The following is a 16,018-nucleotide window of genomic DNA, read 5'->3' on the forward strand; positions in this document are numbered from 1 at the left end:
CTCCGATGCCATAGTTTGGACTGAAGAGATGTGTCACAAGACATAACACCCAGTGGACTTCCTCCGACCTGATATAATGAATCAACTCGAAACCCAAGAGTGAAAGCATCTTTAAAATTCTTTTTCCATACACATACCTTGCCATCAATGAAGGCCACCTTGTAGCCTTTGTCTTCCATTGCCGAAATGGACACCAGGTTCCTTTTGAGATCAGGTACATATGGGACTTCTTGTAAATGAATTGTATTACCCTGATTCAATTAGAGAATAACATTTCCTACGCCTTTCACTGGATATTTGGAGTTGCCCCCAAGAATAATTTCCATTGGTCTCCTTCTCTATCAGATTAGAGAGAGCTTCTTTGTGGTTAACCAGTGAAGTGCCTTGAGGCACCACTATCAATAAGCCAATTTCCCAGTGAGTCTGTGGGAGCAGTAGTAGAGAGGGCCGCTGGTAGATAATATTCATCTTGCTGATTGTTAACAACGTTAGATTCATACCTGGAGTTTCTTGCCTTCTTGGAGGGTTGACCACTTCCTTGATTTTTGGCATTCCTCTTTCCTTTGCCATTGAACCTGCCATTCCTTTGATTGCCCCGGGAGTGATTTTGATCATCGTCATGATGTGAGTCCCTTTTATCAGGGCACTCCCTCGCATAGTGGCCCATTTTGTTGCAATTGTAACATCGTCATTTTCTTCCACCCTTCGGTCCGGCCTTTCCTTTGGATTTAGCCCCGGAATTGTTTCTCCTTTTAGCATGAGAGGAGAATGCAGCGGGATTGCCTCTAAGTGCAGGCATTTCCTACTCTTCCATCCTAGTTTCTTCTTGAATGCATCTTGCCATCAATTCCTCAAATCCTGGGATTACATTATTGTTGAGAAGAGTGGTCCTGAATATATACCATTCAGATGGGAGCCCTCCGAGAGTTGTGATGGTCATTTCCCTGTCAGGAACGACTTCCCCAATTGATAGGAGATCATTCTTGATCTCGGTGATCCTTAAGAAATATGCTTGCATACTCTCATCTTTGGCCTTCTTAATTTCCTTCAGCTTATTTCTAAGGAACAAAACTTGATTTGCATCATTGACTTTAAATAAGCTTACCAGTCTATCATAGATTTCCTTGGAGGTGGTCAACTCAGAAACATAGGCCACCAGGCGTTTGTCGATAGAGTCCCAGATGATCTTCTTTGCTTTGACTTCTCCCCTGGTCCACTTGTTCCTAGCAGCAGCAGATGCATTTGATGGAGGCTCAACGATTCTGCCTCTCACATGGTCCAACACTTCCTGCTCTTCTAATGTCAGATCGAGAGACATCTTCATTCCGTGATAGTCAGACTTCTCACAGAGCTTGTCTTTAGCTGGGAAGTGTGATGAGGACCCCATGAAGTCTTTGAGATTGCTTCAACAACCTTCAGTGATTGCTCTTGCTTTTGCTTGGGCTTTGTCTTCACCTCAGCTCTGATACCATGTTAATTTATGGTATGTTCTATGCTTAGAGTAGTTTACCTCAATTCTTTTTATTAGCCATTGTTTAGCAATCACATAAAGTAAATTGCAGATAAAACATTAATAGATCGACAAAAAACAAGCCAAGACAAGAGACACAAGATGTGGCAACTAGCCAGGGACAAACCCCAATGCGGGGAAACCCTTTGATCAATTCTTCTTTAATCTTCAATAGTTCAGCAGAGAGAAATAGTACAAATTCAAAAATCTGTAATTTTATGACAGCAGCAGTAAACCCTAACCAGCAAAGTCAAATCTGGTCAAACAAGGTGAAATTGACCTTCAATATATTTGGTCAATTTACAGGTCATCTAGTCCTCCAACAACAACAAGAAGCAGCCCTCAAACAGCCCCAAAAACACAATCAAACAGCAGTCAACTGTAATCAGCCTGCTACCTCAAACTAGGGCAGTCAACCCTGGTCAAACCGTAGGTCAGAATGCTTCGGTTTTTGTGCCAGAATTTGCGGCCTGCCTAGGAGAGGCAGCCACACCAAAACCACAGCCCTGAATTTCCCACACTATTCAAAGAGATGACCTGCTGCTTCTGCGTCCTCCAAACTGCGTCTTCCTTGCCTCCTTGTTGTGTCCTTCTTCTCCCACGTTGGTTGCTCCTTATTAACCCAATGCTAAGGAGAGAGAGAGAAGAATGAGTGAGATGAGATGGTGAGATAATGCCTCCACCTATCTTGTATTTATATGAGATGTTGAACATGTGTGCCACACATTTAGCTGCTGGCCGACCTTGACAATTTGTCAAGTAATTACAAATAAATCCATATCTCCATAAATACTTGTCAGAATGGGATGATCGTTAGATCAATCCTACACCTCTCGACGAGAGGAATCAAGGAAAAATATCAGCTGTCATAAATAATATGACCTACATGGAGTTTGGCCCTAGTTGCCAATTTTAACACAAGGAGAATGAACTCCTAGAACATGTCAAAGGGAATATCACTATCCCTGCTAAGGAACAAACTCAAGCCTTAGCCAAGTATAACAAGGATGAGACAAGAGCTCAAAGGATTCTAATAGAATCAATCAAAGACTCTCTCATTTCTTATGTCTCCAAATTTGAAACATCAAAAGAAATTTATGATAAGCTAGTAGAGCTATTCTCGGTATCCACAACCGGAGAAGTGATATCTCTAAGAAATGAATTGTACAAGATGAAGATATCAAAGGAAGGAATAGCTCCCTACTTCATGAAGATATCTGAGATGAGGGATCAACTTCAAGAGCTTGGGAAGTCATGTCTGACAAAGAAATGACAACTATAGTACTCAATGCTCTACCTGAGGATTGGGGCAACTTCACATCAAACATATATGCCAAGAAAGAAGCAACCACACTCAGTGAAATGTGGTCTCTATGTAAGACAGAGGAAACTAGACTTAAAGCAAAGGAAGATGTGGGATCAAAGGAGCAAGAATTTGCTACCATGGCCAAAAGAAAGGGAAAATTTGGCAAATTTGGTCCACGAAGAACAAACTACAAAGACATGTCCAAAACCTAATGCTATGGATGCCAAGAATATGGACATTACAAAAGGAATTGTCCTAAGCTTAAGAAGGACAACAACAACAAAAGAAAGAGGTAAGAAGCTCACATGACTCAAGAGGTGAAAGAAGAAGAAAAGAAGCAAAAGAAGGAAAATCCTCTAGATCTCTACTATGACTAAGTCAAACTCTTTACTTCAAGTCGTCTTTCAAAGTTTTGAGTAGGATAGGAGCATGTAGGAATAAAATAAAATTGCATGGCTAGAAACATCTTCTAGAATCTAGAAGCATGAAGTATATAGAGTTCTAGATACTCATGAAGATGTAGCTTTTATAATGAGAACAAAATGCATGATTAGAAAAATCTTCTAGAATATAGGAGCATGGTAGATATAGCTCAAGATATTCATGTAGAAGGAGCATACCTAGTATAGTACCTCATCCACGATGAAAGAAAAATTGATCATGATTAAGAATCATAAAAGACCTCCATCATCAAAAGAAAGAAACATTTGCAAGGCGAGGGTCTTTAAGATCCTATGATGGAATCTTCAAAAGAAGGTTCATGAACCAAAGCAGATGTTTCATTGGGAATCCCATTCATGGGATTCAAGAAAAAGATGATATGCAAGCAAGCTATGATGAAGCAAGAAGGGCCACACCAAGGACAACCAAATGAAGCTAAGATGATCAAAGGAGAATCACGATGAGGTATGTATGCATCAAAGTTTAGTCATGTTATCATTTGTATATTATTGAGTCATAGGAATAGTTCTATAACATGACCAAGTAGGAAAGAATCTCTTTCACTAATGCCATGCTTGAAGGCATGTACTACAATGCAATAAAGGTCAACAAAAGGATATGGTCACATAAGGAGTATACGATTGTTGACTAAGAAGCAAGAAGAAATGTTGACTAGTCCAGGAAGCAAGCAATGAAGTGCTCTCACAAGGAGCATAAGGTGGTTGACTAATCTATCCAAGAAGAAGCAAATGAAGAAAGAGATCAAGCATGTGAAGAACACCATGATCACAAAGAATCATTATCTGACAAAGAACCATTGAAGATATCTCCCAAAAGAAGGCATGACAACTCTGACAAAGGAAGGAAGGACCCTTGACACCTATGAAGGCCTTGGAGATATGAAAGATGCAGATAATTGATTCTACTCTACAAAGATGTCATGATGAAGAAGCCATCCAACAAAAGCACCATTTAATGTTGAAGCAATATCAGGATGAAGTCATGATGGGATACTAGGTCGAAGCATGTAAACAAGCAAGTAAAAAGAAGCATCCATGAGCAGAGTATTCCAAAGCATGGATAGATGACAAAGGAGTAGCCAAATGACAAGAAAACCTTAGGTATGACAAGAAAGCCACTTTCCACAAAGGAAGCAATGACATGACAAACCAGGAAGGAAAGTGATCGATGGATGGTGCCTTACCTAGAAGAAGTTCGAACAAAGACTTCATGACATCAAAGAAAGAAAGGAGATCAAGCAACTGAAGGACCCATGAAGAAGAAGTTGCTAATGAATGAAAGAGTCCATAGTTAAGAAGGAGCTCTGACAAGTCCCTGATCAAGAGGGAGTTTTGGATCACCCCTAATTACAAATGAGTGACAATTGTGTTTTTCCATTTCATGGGTCATGCACTAGACCAGGACTAACAGTCGTAAGTCTAGATGAAGGCCAGGAATGGAAATGTAGACACAAGATAGACACAATATTCTTGTCTTCACTTGGGAAGAAAAAATGGGAGGATTGGGTAATCATTTGGCATCCAATACTCTTTGAGGATGTGTAGGGCATCCAAGACAAGAGTAGGCGAGGACCGATATTCTTTGAGGGCTCGGAACCCAAGACAAGAATAGTCCTAAAAGGTCATACTCAATGAACACCTGGGTGGGTATGTACCTTGAGAGACAATGACAGAGATAGAGTTGTCAATCAAAGCCTTGCTGTGGAAACAATGTTGGTTATTATGATGCTATAACAGATGGATTGCAAATCCGATTTTTCTTATGTGAATTCTTCAAGATTGACAATAGCCACACACCTTATAATGTTGTATGAATACCTCCCTAGTTAAGAGGGAGTGTTGAAAGAAATATAACTAGGTTCGGTCTTCATAAATGTACTTTTGATATTTGTATTTATTCAAGAAAAGAAATATTATTTTTTATATTATTTGTCAATCAGTTTCTTGCTCATTGAAGTAAATCAAGCACATGGTTAAGTGCTTCTAGGAAGTCAAAAGGTCAATATATTTATAAGACCCTTAGAGGGCATGTTACACTATGTATCAGGTCAAAAGAATACCTCCAAGACAAGTGCAAGTCCTCACCATGCAGCAACGTCCTCCACAAGAAGCCATCCGAAGCAAGCATAACAAGTCGGCCTACAAACTGTCCTCAAGTCGGCCTTCTAGTCAACCTAAAAGGAGGGACAGTCCTCTATATGTAGAGGTTGTCCACTCCACTATAACGCACTCATATATCTCTAAAATCAGCGAAGTGAAGTAGCCGAAAAAGACAAGGGAAAGCCTAGTCTAAAGGGTCTTCAAGACAAGCGAAGGAAAGAGGAAGAAGGCCGAAGTGAAGAGGACTATTTCTAGGGCTAGAAACAGTCACATGTGCGAAGAAGAGGAGGGTAAGTTTGCAGCATTACAACAGCTAGAGAACAGTCCATGAAATATTATTGTTTGGGTGAGAAATCAAGTCTACAAGGACTCCCAAGCCTAGCGAAGGAGCCTATCTCTCTAGCGAAGGAAAAGGACCCTAATTCTCTAGGGTTCCTACCTCACGTGGGAAAAACTAGGGCAGCAGAATAGTATTAGTCATACTTCAAGAAGGATCTTGTTTGGTCAACAAAAGAAGAAGTCTACTTAAGCAAAGGATAGAAGAGGAACATCTCACCTAGAAGGCTCACTCAAGGAAGGTCTATCTCTAGACAAGAAACAAAGAAGGAGGACGAAGTGTTGGGAAGCAAAGTGTCGGAAGGAGGAAGTCTATGTTCCGAGGAACCAAGTGTAGAAAAGAGGAAGGACTTGCCTTGTGCTTGGAGGACATCCTAATCAAGGGTCTAGGGTTTGGCAGTGATCAATAGGAAGCTTCAATAAGAGAAACTTATTGAAGGGTTTTCCTCTCTAAGAGAGAGAGGTTTTGGCCCTAGCAGAGAGCCAACATTTGTGTTCTTGTTTTATGTTTTTGGTAGCAATTTGATGAAGCACACACACATGCATTAATAAGAAGAAGAAGAAGATTAAGCTAACAAGAAAAAGTAAAAAGACTCCACAAACTGTTATCAAGTCAAGAAGAATCACACTACACCTAATTGCCCTAGATTTTTCAACAATAATGTCAAGTCAAGATATGCATACTTGGGCTTTACAATCTCAAAGTATATCAGATTTGGGTTTAGATGAATTTACGCAAATATGCATACTTAATGCATCTAATGAACCACGTCTATCATCTCTACCACCTAAATGCACCACATGTAGAACCAACCCAATAAAACTTAAAATGAATTTACACTAGTGCCATACTCCATGCATCTAAGGCACCGCATCATCAACCTCACCACCTAGTCACCACCTATAGTACCATGTGTAGAACCACCCCATAAAGGCTGTACAATACATTAACCTTTTGTCAGTGCAATTACATATTAAAATGTATAAATAATATATAGCAAAATATGCAATTACATATTAAAATTTATAAATAATGTGCAGCAAAATAAAATTATGCATAACAAATATGTTCAAAAAGGTCAATTGGGTTTGGTGGGGGTGGTTGGAAGCATAGTTTTAAAAAATGGTCGTTTCGAAATGGAAACAGCCGAGTTGGTCCGTTCCATTGCCCTTCAGAGTGACTCGGTACAAAAAACAGCTCGGTTGGCCGAGTCAGCCATGACTCGGCCGAGTCATGGCTGACTCGGCCAACTCGGCCATTTCCCGTACTGACTCGGCTGAGTCACAAACAGTGGCCCGTAACCCACTAAAACAGTGATTTAACATTATTTTAATGAAATTTTAAGGGGTTTGCTGATTGGTTTGGACTTCAAGGTGTTTTATGAATTAGCTAAATGTTATTTGGGGTCCATTTCCCCCTCCCAAACCCTATTTAACACACTCAAATGCTCTCTACTATTGATATGCTATTCAAATTTCATGGTAATGTTAAATTCTTAAAGTAAAAGTGACATTCTCCTTAATCTTCATTTTCATCATTTTACTTAAATTTTTAACATTACCATGAAATGACTCAGGATGTTTGAGAGTGGTTTCGGCCTCATTGGATTTCATACGGAGAAAGTAGAATTTTAGATTTGATTCAAAATCCAGTAGACTTATTAGTTTTTCAGGATTTCAGGATTGGAGGATTGCAATGTTTCCATTGAATTTTGTCATGTATTAGGGTATGGAACTCGTATTTAATCAAGAGCACCAATCCCTCTATGTACCTTGATGTTAGTGACATTGGTTGTCGAACTCCTCTGGGATTCACTCCCAAACCAGGAGCTTCTGAAAATGTCGCTCCCGCTCCCGTTTTCGCTCTTGCTCCCAAGTAACACAAAGAAGAGAAACCGTTTGGATCAAAAACGGTTAAATGATCTAGTTTATGTCCAATACAACCTCCAGCTCAGACAAAACCATTTGCAGAACAAAAGACCTGATTCAGATCCCATTGTGTTGGAAGACATTGATCCAACATCAGATTGGGTAGTGGAGAGTCGTCCAGCAGAGTTTGATCCTAATGAGGATCTTGATTTAGATTTAGATATCGAGACATCAGTTGAACTTGAACACGCTGTTCAGTTGAATGCAGATCCCAATCCACCAACCTCAGCCTCATAGCCAGCAAGAACTCCAGTTGTAGGTGCTTCCTCTACTCAGCCACGACAGAAGCGCCGCCGCATATCTACTCTATCTCAGCTTGCATCTGCTGCAGTTGCACAGCTTGCTAGTGGTACCACTTCTACAGCTGCAGTTGGAGATGATGATGATGAGGAGGAGCCATGGGGCCCCCTGTCTAACTCTGATGATGATCCAGAGATTGATCGACATGATCTTGGCTCCTCTGGCAGTAGCTACTAGCCAGTAGCTGTAGTACTAGTACTGGAGTCTGGTCACAGTTTACTTTTGTTGTAGAGGCCATTTCTAGCCTCCTTGGTTACGTGTTTTTTGTTTTGAGTCTTTGATCATGTATGACAGTTGACTATGTATTGCCATTGGGTACCATTTTGATATAATGGATTGGTTCATGAGCCTACTTTGATCATATGTTGTCTTCCATCTATATTATAACGTTGTGTGTTTGGAAACATGAATGAAAATCTTTAAAATTATGTTTAAAATCTTTAAAATTATGTTTTTTTATAAAAAAAAAAAAATATTTAATGTATTTTTTACAACGACCAAGTCATTGAAATCGAGCCGGCTGAGTCATTACCGTTTTGGAGTCGGAGTCGGAGTCGATCCTCGGCCGAGTCGGAGTCAGAGTCGGAGTCGATCCTCGGCCGAGTCGGAGTCAGAGTCGGAGTCGATCCTCGGCCGAGTCGGAGTTTTAAAACTATGGTTGGAAGAAATGTTCTTATCTTCCCTATCACAGTTCAATCCCTACTTCGGGTTCAATGTACAATTCCTCCCTGATTTGATACGGGACTTCTTGTCTAAACAATCCCTCAGGCACCGTAAACATGCATATTCCTCGGTCGGAATATAAAATAACAATTGCCTTCAAAAAGCGAAAAAAAAAAACCGAAAAAAATGCCCGAGAAGTTAAGAACGAAGAGGAAAATTGAGAATCCATCTTATTTCACAGCCTTTGAAACCCTTGAGAAAGAGTCTCGAGATGTGACCCCAAGCGAACGGCCGGTCTTGATACCAGGGGGGATAAGTGGGGTAAGTGGAAAGAATGCATATCATGAAAATGAGAAGCATGCATATCATGAAAATGAGAAGCAATGAGTTTAGTTCATGGGAAGATTCGCGCACAGCTTAACTTACTCTGTATTGATAGATAGACAAAAAAAAACACATATTAGGATCTGAAGTTATAATTTCTGGCAAATTCTCATCCAAATTGACGCCTAAAACCAAAATTGATGAAGGTACCTTAGAATTGATGACCGGATTGAGATCTTCGCTGAAGAGAAAATGGAAAAATCCGTAAAGATTGAGGCCCTGACGGTGGAAGACGCTCACGAGCCTGCGCTGCCGCAGCACTTCGATGACATGCTCGGCGTCCTTCTCAGTGGCGTCATTCTGCCCTTGAACTTCGACGAGAAATCGGTGGAGAGACTTGACGGTCATCTGCCCGCCGCTCTCCGAGTACTCGTTGAACAGATCTTTGACGTCCCCGGGCGGGCTCAGGGCGTCAGATTTGAACTTGCGAGTGAAACAGACGCATACCCTGTAGTTCCCCATTCAGCGCAGGTTCGATTCTGCACCGGATCGTCTTCTGCCACAGTCACGGGATCACTGCGATGAGATGTATGGTCACTATTCTCCGTTGGCACAACGCTTAATTCAAATGCTTCAAAATCCCGAGCACACGGTCCGAATTTGTCGAGACTTCGTGTTACGCAAGGAGGATACGCGGATTAGCCACGGAGTACTATGCATCATGATTAATGGTTAGTTCCGTATTTTTTCAAACCGACTTAGCGACCGGCCGTCTAAAAACCTGTTGCGGGTGGAAGAACCGTTCGGACACATGATAAATTCCATATTTATTGAAAGCTACTCGTCACCAAACGTGCAAAATCTGCTGCGGGTGTGGGAACCATTTGGACTAATCGAGCCAAAAATTATCCTCTCAGCTGGATACAGAGAAAGGGCCGAATATATCAGATCCGAATATATGAGAACCGAATATATCAGTTGAAAAACAATCTGTCTTAATCTTTGTGAACGTTCTTTCTTTCCTTCCCTGTATTCTGTGTGTAAGACTTTCTACTGTGACGGGTATCGTTTTCGTAGCTTTGATAACGCTATATTTTACATTTGTTCGGCCCAAAACTTTGAATAGGTTAGGGCTCTTTTGCTTTTCCGGAACTCTGAAACGTTTATCAGGTGGTAAATTCAGAAAATGTCATGGTTCCATTTCCTTCCATCAGAAGTTTTGAAATTTTTCCATTCAAAAATTGGTTATGAAATAGCAGCGTCTCAATGAAAATATATAATTTTCCAGGAGTTAGATGGAAAAATATATTATTTTCCAGGAGTTAAATGGAAAATTTAATGTGAGGGCTTGTTTTATTAATTACATTACAAATTTAAAAATAAAATAAAAATTGTAGTTTAAAAATTGATTATGAAACGGAAGTTATGAAATAATAGTGTTTAAATCTAAATATAAAGGGATGATTTCATAATGATATTTAAATTTAAATATAATGTTAGGCCTTGTTTTATTAATTACATTACAAATTTAAAAATAAAATAAAAATTGTAGTTTAAAAGTTGATTATGAAACGGCAGTTATGAAATAAGAATGTTTAAATCTAAATATAAAAGGATGATTTCATGACGATGTTTAAATTTAAATATGAAGTTATGAAATAATAGTGTTTAAATCTAAATATAAAGTTATAATTTTCTAATTGTGTTTAAATTTAAATATATAAATTTAAATATGAAGTTATGAAATAATAGTGTTTAAATCTAAATATAAAGTTATAATTTTCTAATTATGTTTAAATTTAAATATATAGTTTTAAAATAATTATGTTTAAATCTAAATATAAAGTTATGATTTCATAATCATGTTTAAGTTTAAATATAAAGTTATAAAATAAGAATGTTGATTATGAAATAGTAACATTTTAGTGTAAATATAAAGATATAAAATAGTAATGTTGATTATGAAATAGTATTTTTTTCCCGTGTAAACATAAAGTTATGAAATAGCAGTGATATAAGTGGAAATATATAATTTTTTATTATATAAATTTATTTTTAAATATTTAAATAGATTTAGTATTTTCACAAATTTTTGGTGTATTATATTTTATAAATTTTAAAATTTTGGTCAAGGTTATGAAACGCAATGGTTAAATGTAAATATAATTTTTTTAGTATTTAAAGTAGTTGTTTTTAGTGCTATTTTTTAGACTTTTTCTTTGTATTTTTAGCAGAAAAATTTGAGGTGATATATTGATTTATATTATTTAAATTGGTTTTTTTACTATATATAGATTCAACGTCTAGAAAAACACTTTAGAACACTTCGATGGCCAAAATTAACCATCAAACTTGTAGTTTGAATAAATTCATACAATTTTAAAGAAATTAAACTTAAAAAACTTACAGAAAAATTCTAAAATTTCACACTAAACAACTCATTGTTTAGAAAAAAAAACAACAAACTAAACTAATGTAAAAAATATATAAAATAAAATAAATGTTTAAATTACACTGACAACAACTATTTTATTTAGCACTTATAAGTGATGAGATAATATAATATAGTTTCTCACTTTAATATTAATATGTAAATAACATGTCATGTGAATCATCTTTATCATGTCGTTGTTATTAAAACTATTCTTATTTGCTTTAACATGTCGTTGTTATTAAAACTATTCTTATTTGCTTTAACATGTCGTTGTTATTAAAACTATTCTTATTTAAAAGTGATGGGATAATATAATATATTTTCTCACTTTAATATTAATATGTAAGTAACATGTCATGTGAATCATCTTTAACATGTCGTTGTTATTAAAACTATTCTTATTTAACACTTAAAAGTGATGGGATAATATAATATATTTTCTCACTTTAATATTAATATGTAAATAACATGTCATGTGAATCATGATGTCGTTGTTATTAAAAAAATTATTTTAAAAAAAAATTACAAGTTTAAAAGTTAATAAATTCTTTTATAAATTTAAAAATTAATTTTGAAATATAACTTTTTAATATTTTTATAGTAATTTTTTTTCATTCTTCATTGTGGGTGATGATTCAAGCATGATGCCATGATTATGATCTCAATTTAGAATAACAAGCCACCTAGTATGTCATGTGCCTTCATCCAAGGCGTAATAGTGGTCGTTAATGTTTTAGGTGAAGCGAGCATTTGCAGACCCTGAGTGTGAATACTCCTAGTGTGTAATCTCATGATAGTTGGGTATTATGAAGAGGAAGGTATTCATGTGTATAGCAGAGCTCATCATCATTCATCAGCATCGCCCTCCCACAGATATGTCTTTGCAAACCAAAAACAAAGCTGCCACCTTTGTTGTGAGCCTAGACATGTTGTTTTCTAGTATCCATGTCGGTCATAAATCTCTGCGTTCATGCACTCTTTAGCTGGACCAACCATGGGCATATATTGGTTCTCTTCAACATGAAGAATTTTGGTATAGTTGCATCTAACACTAGGCACTCTTCCTCCGACCGAATTTCCTTGGCTCCTTTGGGGATCAAGTCGGCCTCTTTGCCTGTCGTTGATATTCCACTTATCGCACCGGCTCTCCTATACAATTTTGGTGCGTAGGAGGCTTTGATGAATTCCCCTCTCAGGGACGCCTTCACACCTGACTCAATGCCCCATTTGGCAGGATGGTGGTTAGAAATTTCGTGTTGCTCAACTGCTCTGAAGGTTTCCTCTCCAGTCTAAACTTTCATATCCAGCTCTAGTTCCAATCCCCTAGTCAAGCTCTCTATGGCACTCCCCAATCATGATGATAATTTTTAAAAGGTCCACAGTTCTAGCTAACAGTTCGCTAGCAGCTTTGCCCAAGGCCGACCATCCACAATGTCAACTTGGCAATGCTAGTAAGTTCACGTTTTTCTCTCTCTCTATCTTGGTGTCGGCTTAGTGCTACATTTGGTAGTATGGTCGTATCTCTCATTGGTGTTACACAACACCTCATGGCTCCAACTTTCAGGACCCTTGGCACGTGACACCCAGGTTTGATTCTGGTTTTAGTTGCTCGCGGTTGCATAGTTCATAGATGGGTTGGCCGCTTCAAGATGCTCAATAGGTGCAGTTCTAGGTAATTAGCGGCCTTAGGGCTTGGATATGTTCTCCCCATCCTTGGTCTTGCATGTTCGAGTGCCACAATGGTGGTCATTCACTCCTCATATGCCCCAAGAATGTATCTCTTTGATACTTTGAACACGTTATGTTTTTATAGAAGAAAAAGGTCTATGTGTCTGCTATCCATGTGCAAACTTATGTAATGTTTTTGTTTTGTCAGACATTGTGATCAAAAGAGGTCAATCTAATCTCAAGACTTTGAACTTGTGCTACTCGTTTGATTTTCCTTATGACAAACCAGTAACACAAAGTTATCTCTTATATGATGCCCTATTAAAATTATAGACAATAGAACTTTCATACAAAAAAAACAGTGATTTCTCTTATTACAATATCAAAAAGTGCTAATAAGTGATGTAATCATTTATTTTTTCATTTTTAATACTAACGTGTAAATAACATGCTTATGTTTTTATCAATATAATATTACATATTATTTTTATATAGTTTATATGAAAATTTTATTGATATTTAAAAGTACAAAATTGAAAAGAAATAATTACTATATAATATAGAATTATTTATATAAAAGCAAAAAATTAAGTAGAGATTGTTTATGAACATGTGAGAATATAAAATTATAAGAAAGTAATTAAAATTTATTTTATGAATTTTATCTAGGCCAATAAAGTTTTATTGACATTCCATAAATATATTTGAATTTTACTTTTACCTTTGTTAATCTTCCCTCTAGAGATTTGAATAAATTTATCCAGAACTAAAAGAAACCCAAAATATATAATAACTAAGGTACCCCCAATAATAACATGTCATCAATAAATTGAGCATGATTTGAATTTTAATACGTGGACCAAAGCAATCCATGGAAGCCTTTCTCTTTGAAATTCAAAGTCTAGTCTTTTATTCAAGGAATCCACCATTATGATTAATAAAAAAGGGGAAAGAGAACAAACTTGAGTCAAACCTCTTGAACCTTTAAAAAAACCTGTAGGTCTCTCATTAACTACATGAGAGATCTAAGGGCTTGAAATGCAAGCTACTACCCACTGCAACACATGTTCTTCAAACCTAAACTTTCTCATCACTTCAAAGAGAAACTTATGTCAAACATAGTAACAAGCATTAGCCATGTTAAGTTTAATAATCATCCATTTTTCACCTTGAGCTTTACTTGAATGGATCGCTTCTTGGATGAGGACTATGGTATCCACAATTTGCTTATTGTTGCAAATCCTCCATGGTTTTTGATGTCAACTTTGATAAGAGAGGCTTGATTCGCATTACTAGAGTTTTAGAAATCAACTTGTATGTCAAATTACAAAAGGAAGATAGGTCTAAAATGAGAGGAGGAGAAAGGGTTGACCTCTTTTGGGAACAAAGCAAGAAAGGATGAGTTGATAATGTTGGAATTTCTAAGTCTAACCCGTTAGAAACCCTTCATGTACTTTCTGATTTATTTCTACCTACTTGTTCTAATTAATTAACAAGTTATTTACCATGTAAACACTGAAAATAAATACAAGTACATGCTCAACACATTACATACCATCAACTGAAGGAAACAAAACAAGCACACAAGTGACACCGTTGTTTTTGGACCAATGTCCCTAGAAAAACCCAATGTGGGAAAACTGGTGCAGCTATCTGAGGGTTTTAATTATTAAGTAGTTTCATAATACAATCTGGGTGCCAAAACTGGTTCACCTAATAGATAATAATCTCAGCAGTGGGGTGAGATCCATAGATTCCTTTGGAATCCTAACGATTATAGCGCGAATCAGATTCAATGACGCAATCCAGATTACGAGCTCCAATCTACCCCACGAAAAACCCCAACGTCAGCCTCTAGGGACTGCGTCAACCCTTTCTAGCCCAACGTCACCCTAGCTCGCCCTGTGTCAGCCTCTAGAGACATTGTGTCAACCCTTAGAGCCTCTACGTTACCCACGCTGGCTCTCTGAGGCACTGCGCAACTCCTGGTTGCCTCTGTGTGAACCCTGGCTGGCTTTGCGTGAACCTCTGGTTGGCTCTGCGTCCCTCTCTCCCGGCTTCTGCGCTAATCCTCCTAGTATTATCTCTACCTCCTTGCTTTTGCATTCACTACCCCTCAGCGGCAACTCTAATCACTCTTTCGACTTCCTCAGCAAACCCTGCCCCGGAAAATCGAAATCTTGATCAACTCCGTGTGTTCTCCAAGTGACCCTCAAGCCTCCTCTTATATTTTTCTCGTTGACAATTCAACGGCCGAGATTAAGTCCCTAATCAATGGCTAAGATTAACTCTGGCTTGATCCATGACTTTTGGACTCTTCTAACATAGTTTTATATTAATACACATTAATATTTTATTTTCCCTAAGTTTAGACTTAGGGAGTCGATTAAAAATATTAATTATTTTAATATCTCTCAAACTGTTTAGAATCTGCCCAAACCATTTCTAGCTATTGGAGACCTCATGTGCCTTAGCCTCTCCACCAAGTTTCGAGACTAGAGCGCATCCAATGCTACCCCAAATCAACACTCCCTCTTAGCGAGGATTGTGCTCTAGTAATACTCCTAACTGAGCATCACCCTGATCATCCGGCATCGGTCCTTATGCTTATGCTAAGCCTGCTGCCCAACATCTTCTGAAGTTGTGGCATCATGTACTGCTAACCATGGCCCTGCCATTGCCATTGTTACATCTGTACAACAACTCCCTCTGCATCCATGCTACTACCAATGGCTCTTCCACTACCATTGTTACATCTGCATTGCAATCCCTGTCATCATGCTGCATCGTGTTGCCCATAGCACTGCCACTGTTAACTGTTGCACTACAATTCAGTTACTGAGAAGTAAGTAACTGATCTCCCAACTCTGACATCTCTGTTAGGCTAGAGACACCCTCGATGCTGAAACTCCCTCTATCGTTGACAAGTGCTCCCTCTCTAACCTTTGCACTGCTGCAACAACTCTATGCATCTCGCACTGCAGCCT

General features: G+C 37.9%; 1 protein-coding gene across 1 annotated transcript in view; it reads right to left on the reverse strand.

Moving 5' to 3' along the window:
* PLC2 (phospholipase C 2) overlaps positions 1-10,105 on the reverse strand; it is a 198,411-nt gene extending 188,306 nt beyond the window's left edge. Inside the window, exon 1 of the mRNA XM_089436536.1 lies at positions 9,140-10,105. Within this exon, the coding sequence (XP_089292662.1) occupies positions 9,140-9,451 (312 nt within the window). The 5' untranslated portion in view covers positions 9,452-10,105. The remainder of the gene's footprint in view (positions 1-9,139) is intronic.
* Positions 10,106-16,018: the final 5,913 nt, after the last annotated feature.

Source organism: Pinus tabuliformis, chromosome 5_2, assembly GCF_031772625.1.
Source record: "Pinus tabuliformis cultivar Carrire ecotype Pingquan chromosome 5_2, CPIR1, whole genome shotgun sequence".
Lineage (NCBI taxonomy): Eukaryota > Viridiplantae > Streptophyta > Pinopsida > Pinales > Pinaceae > Pinus > Pinus tabuliformis.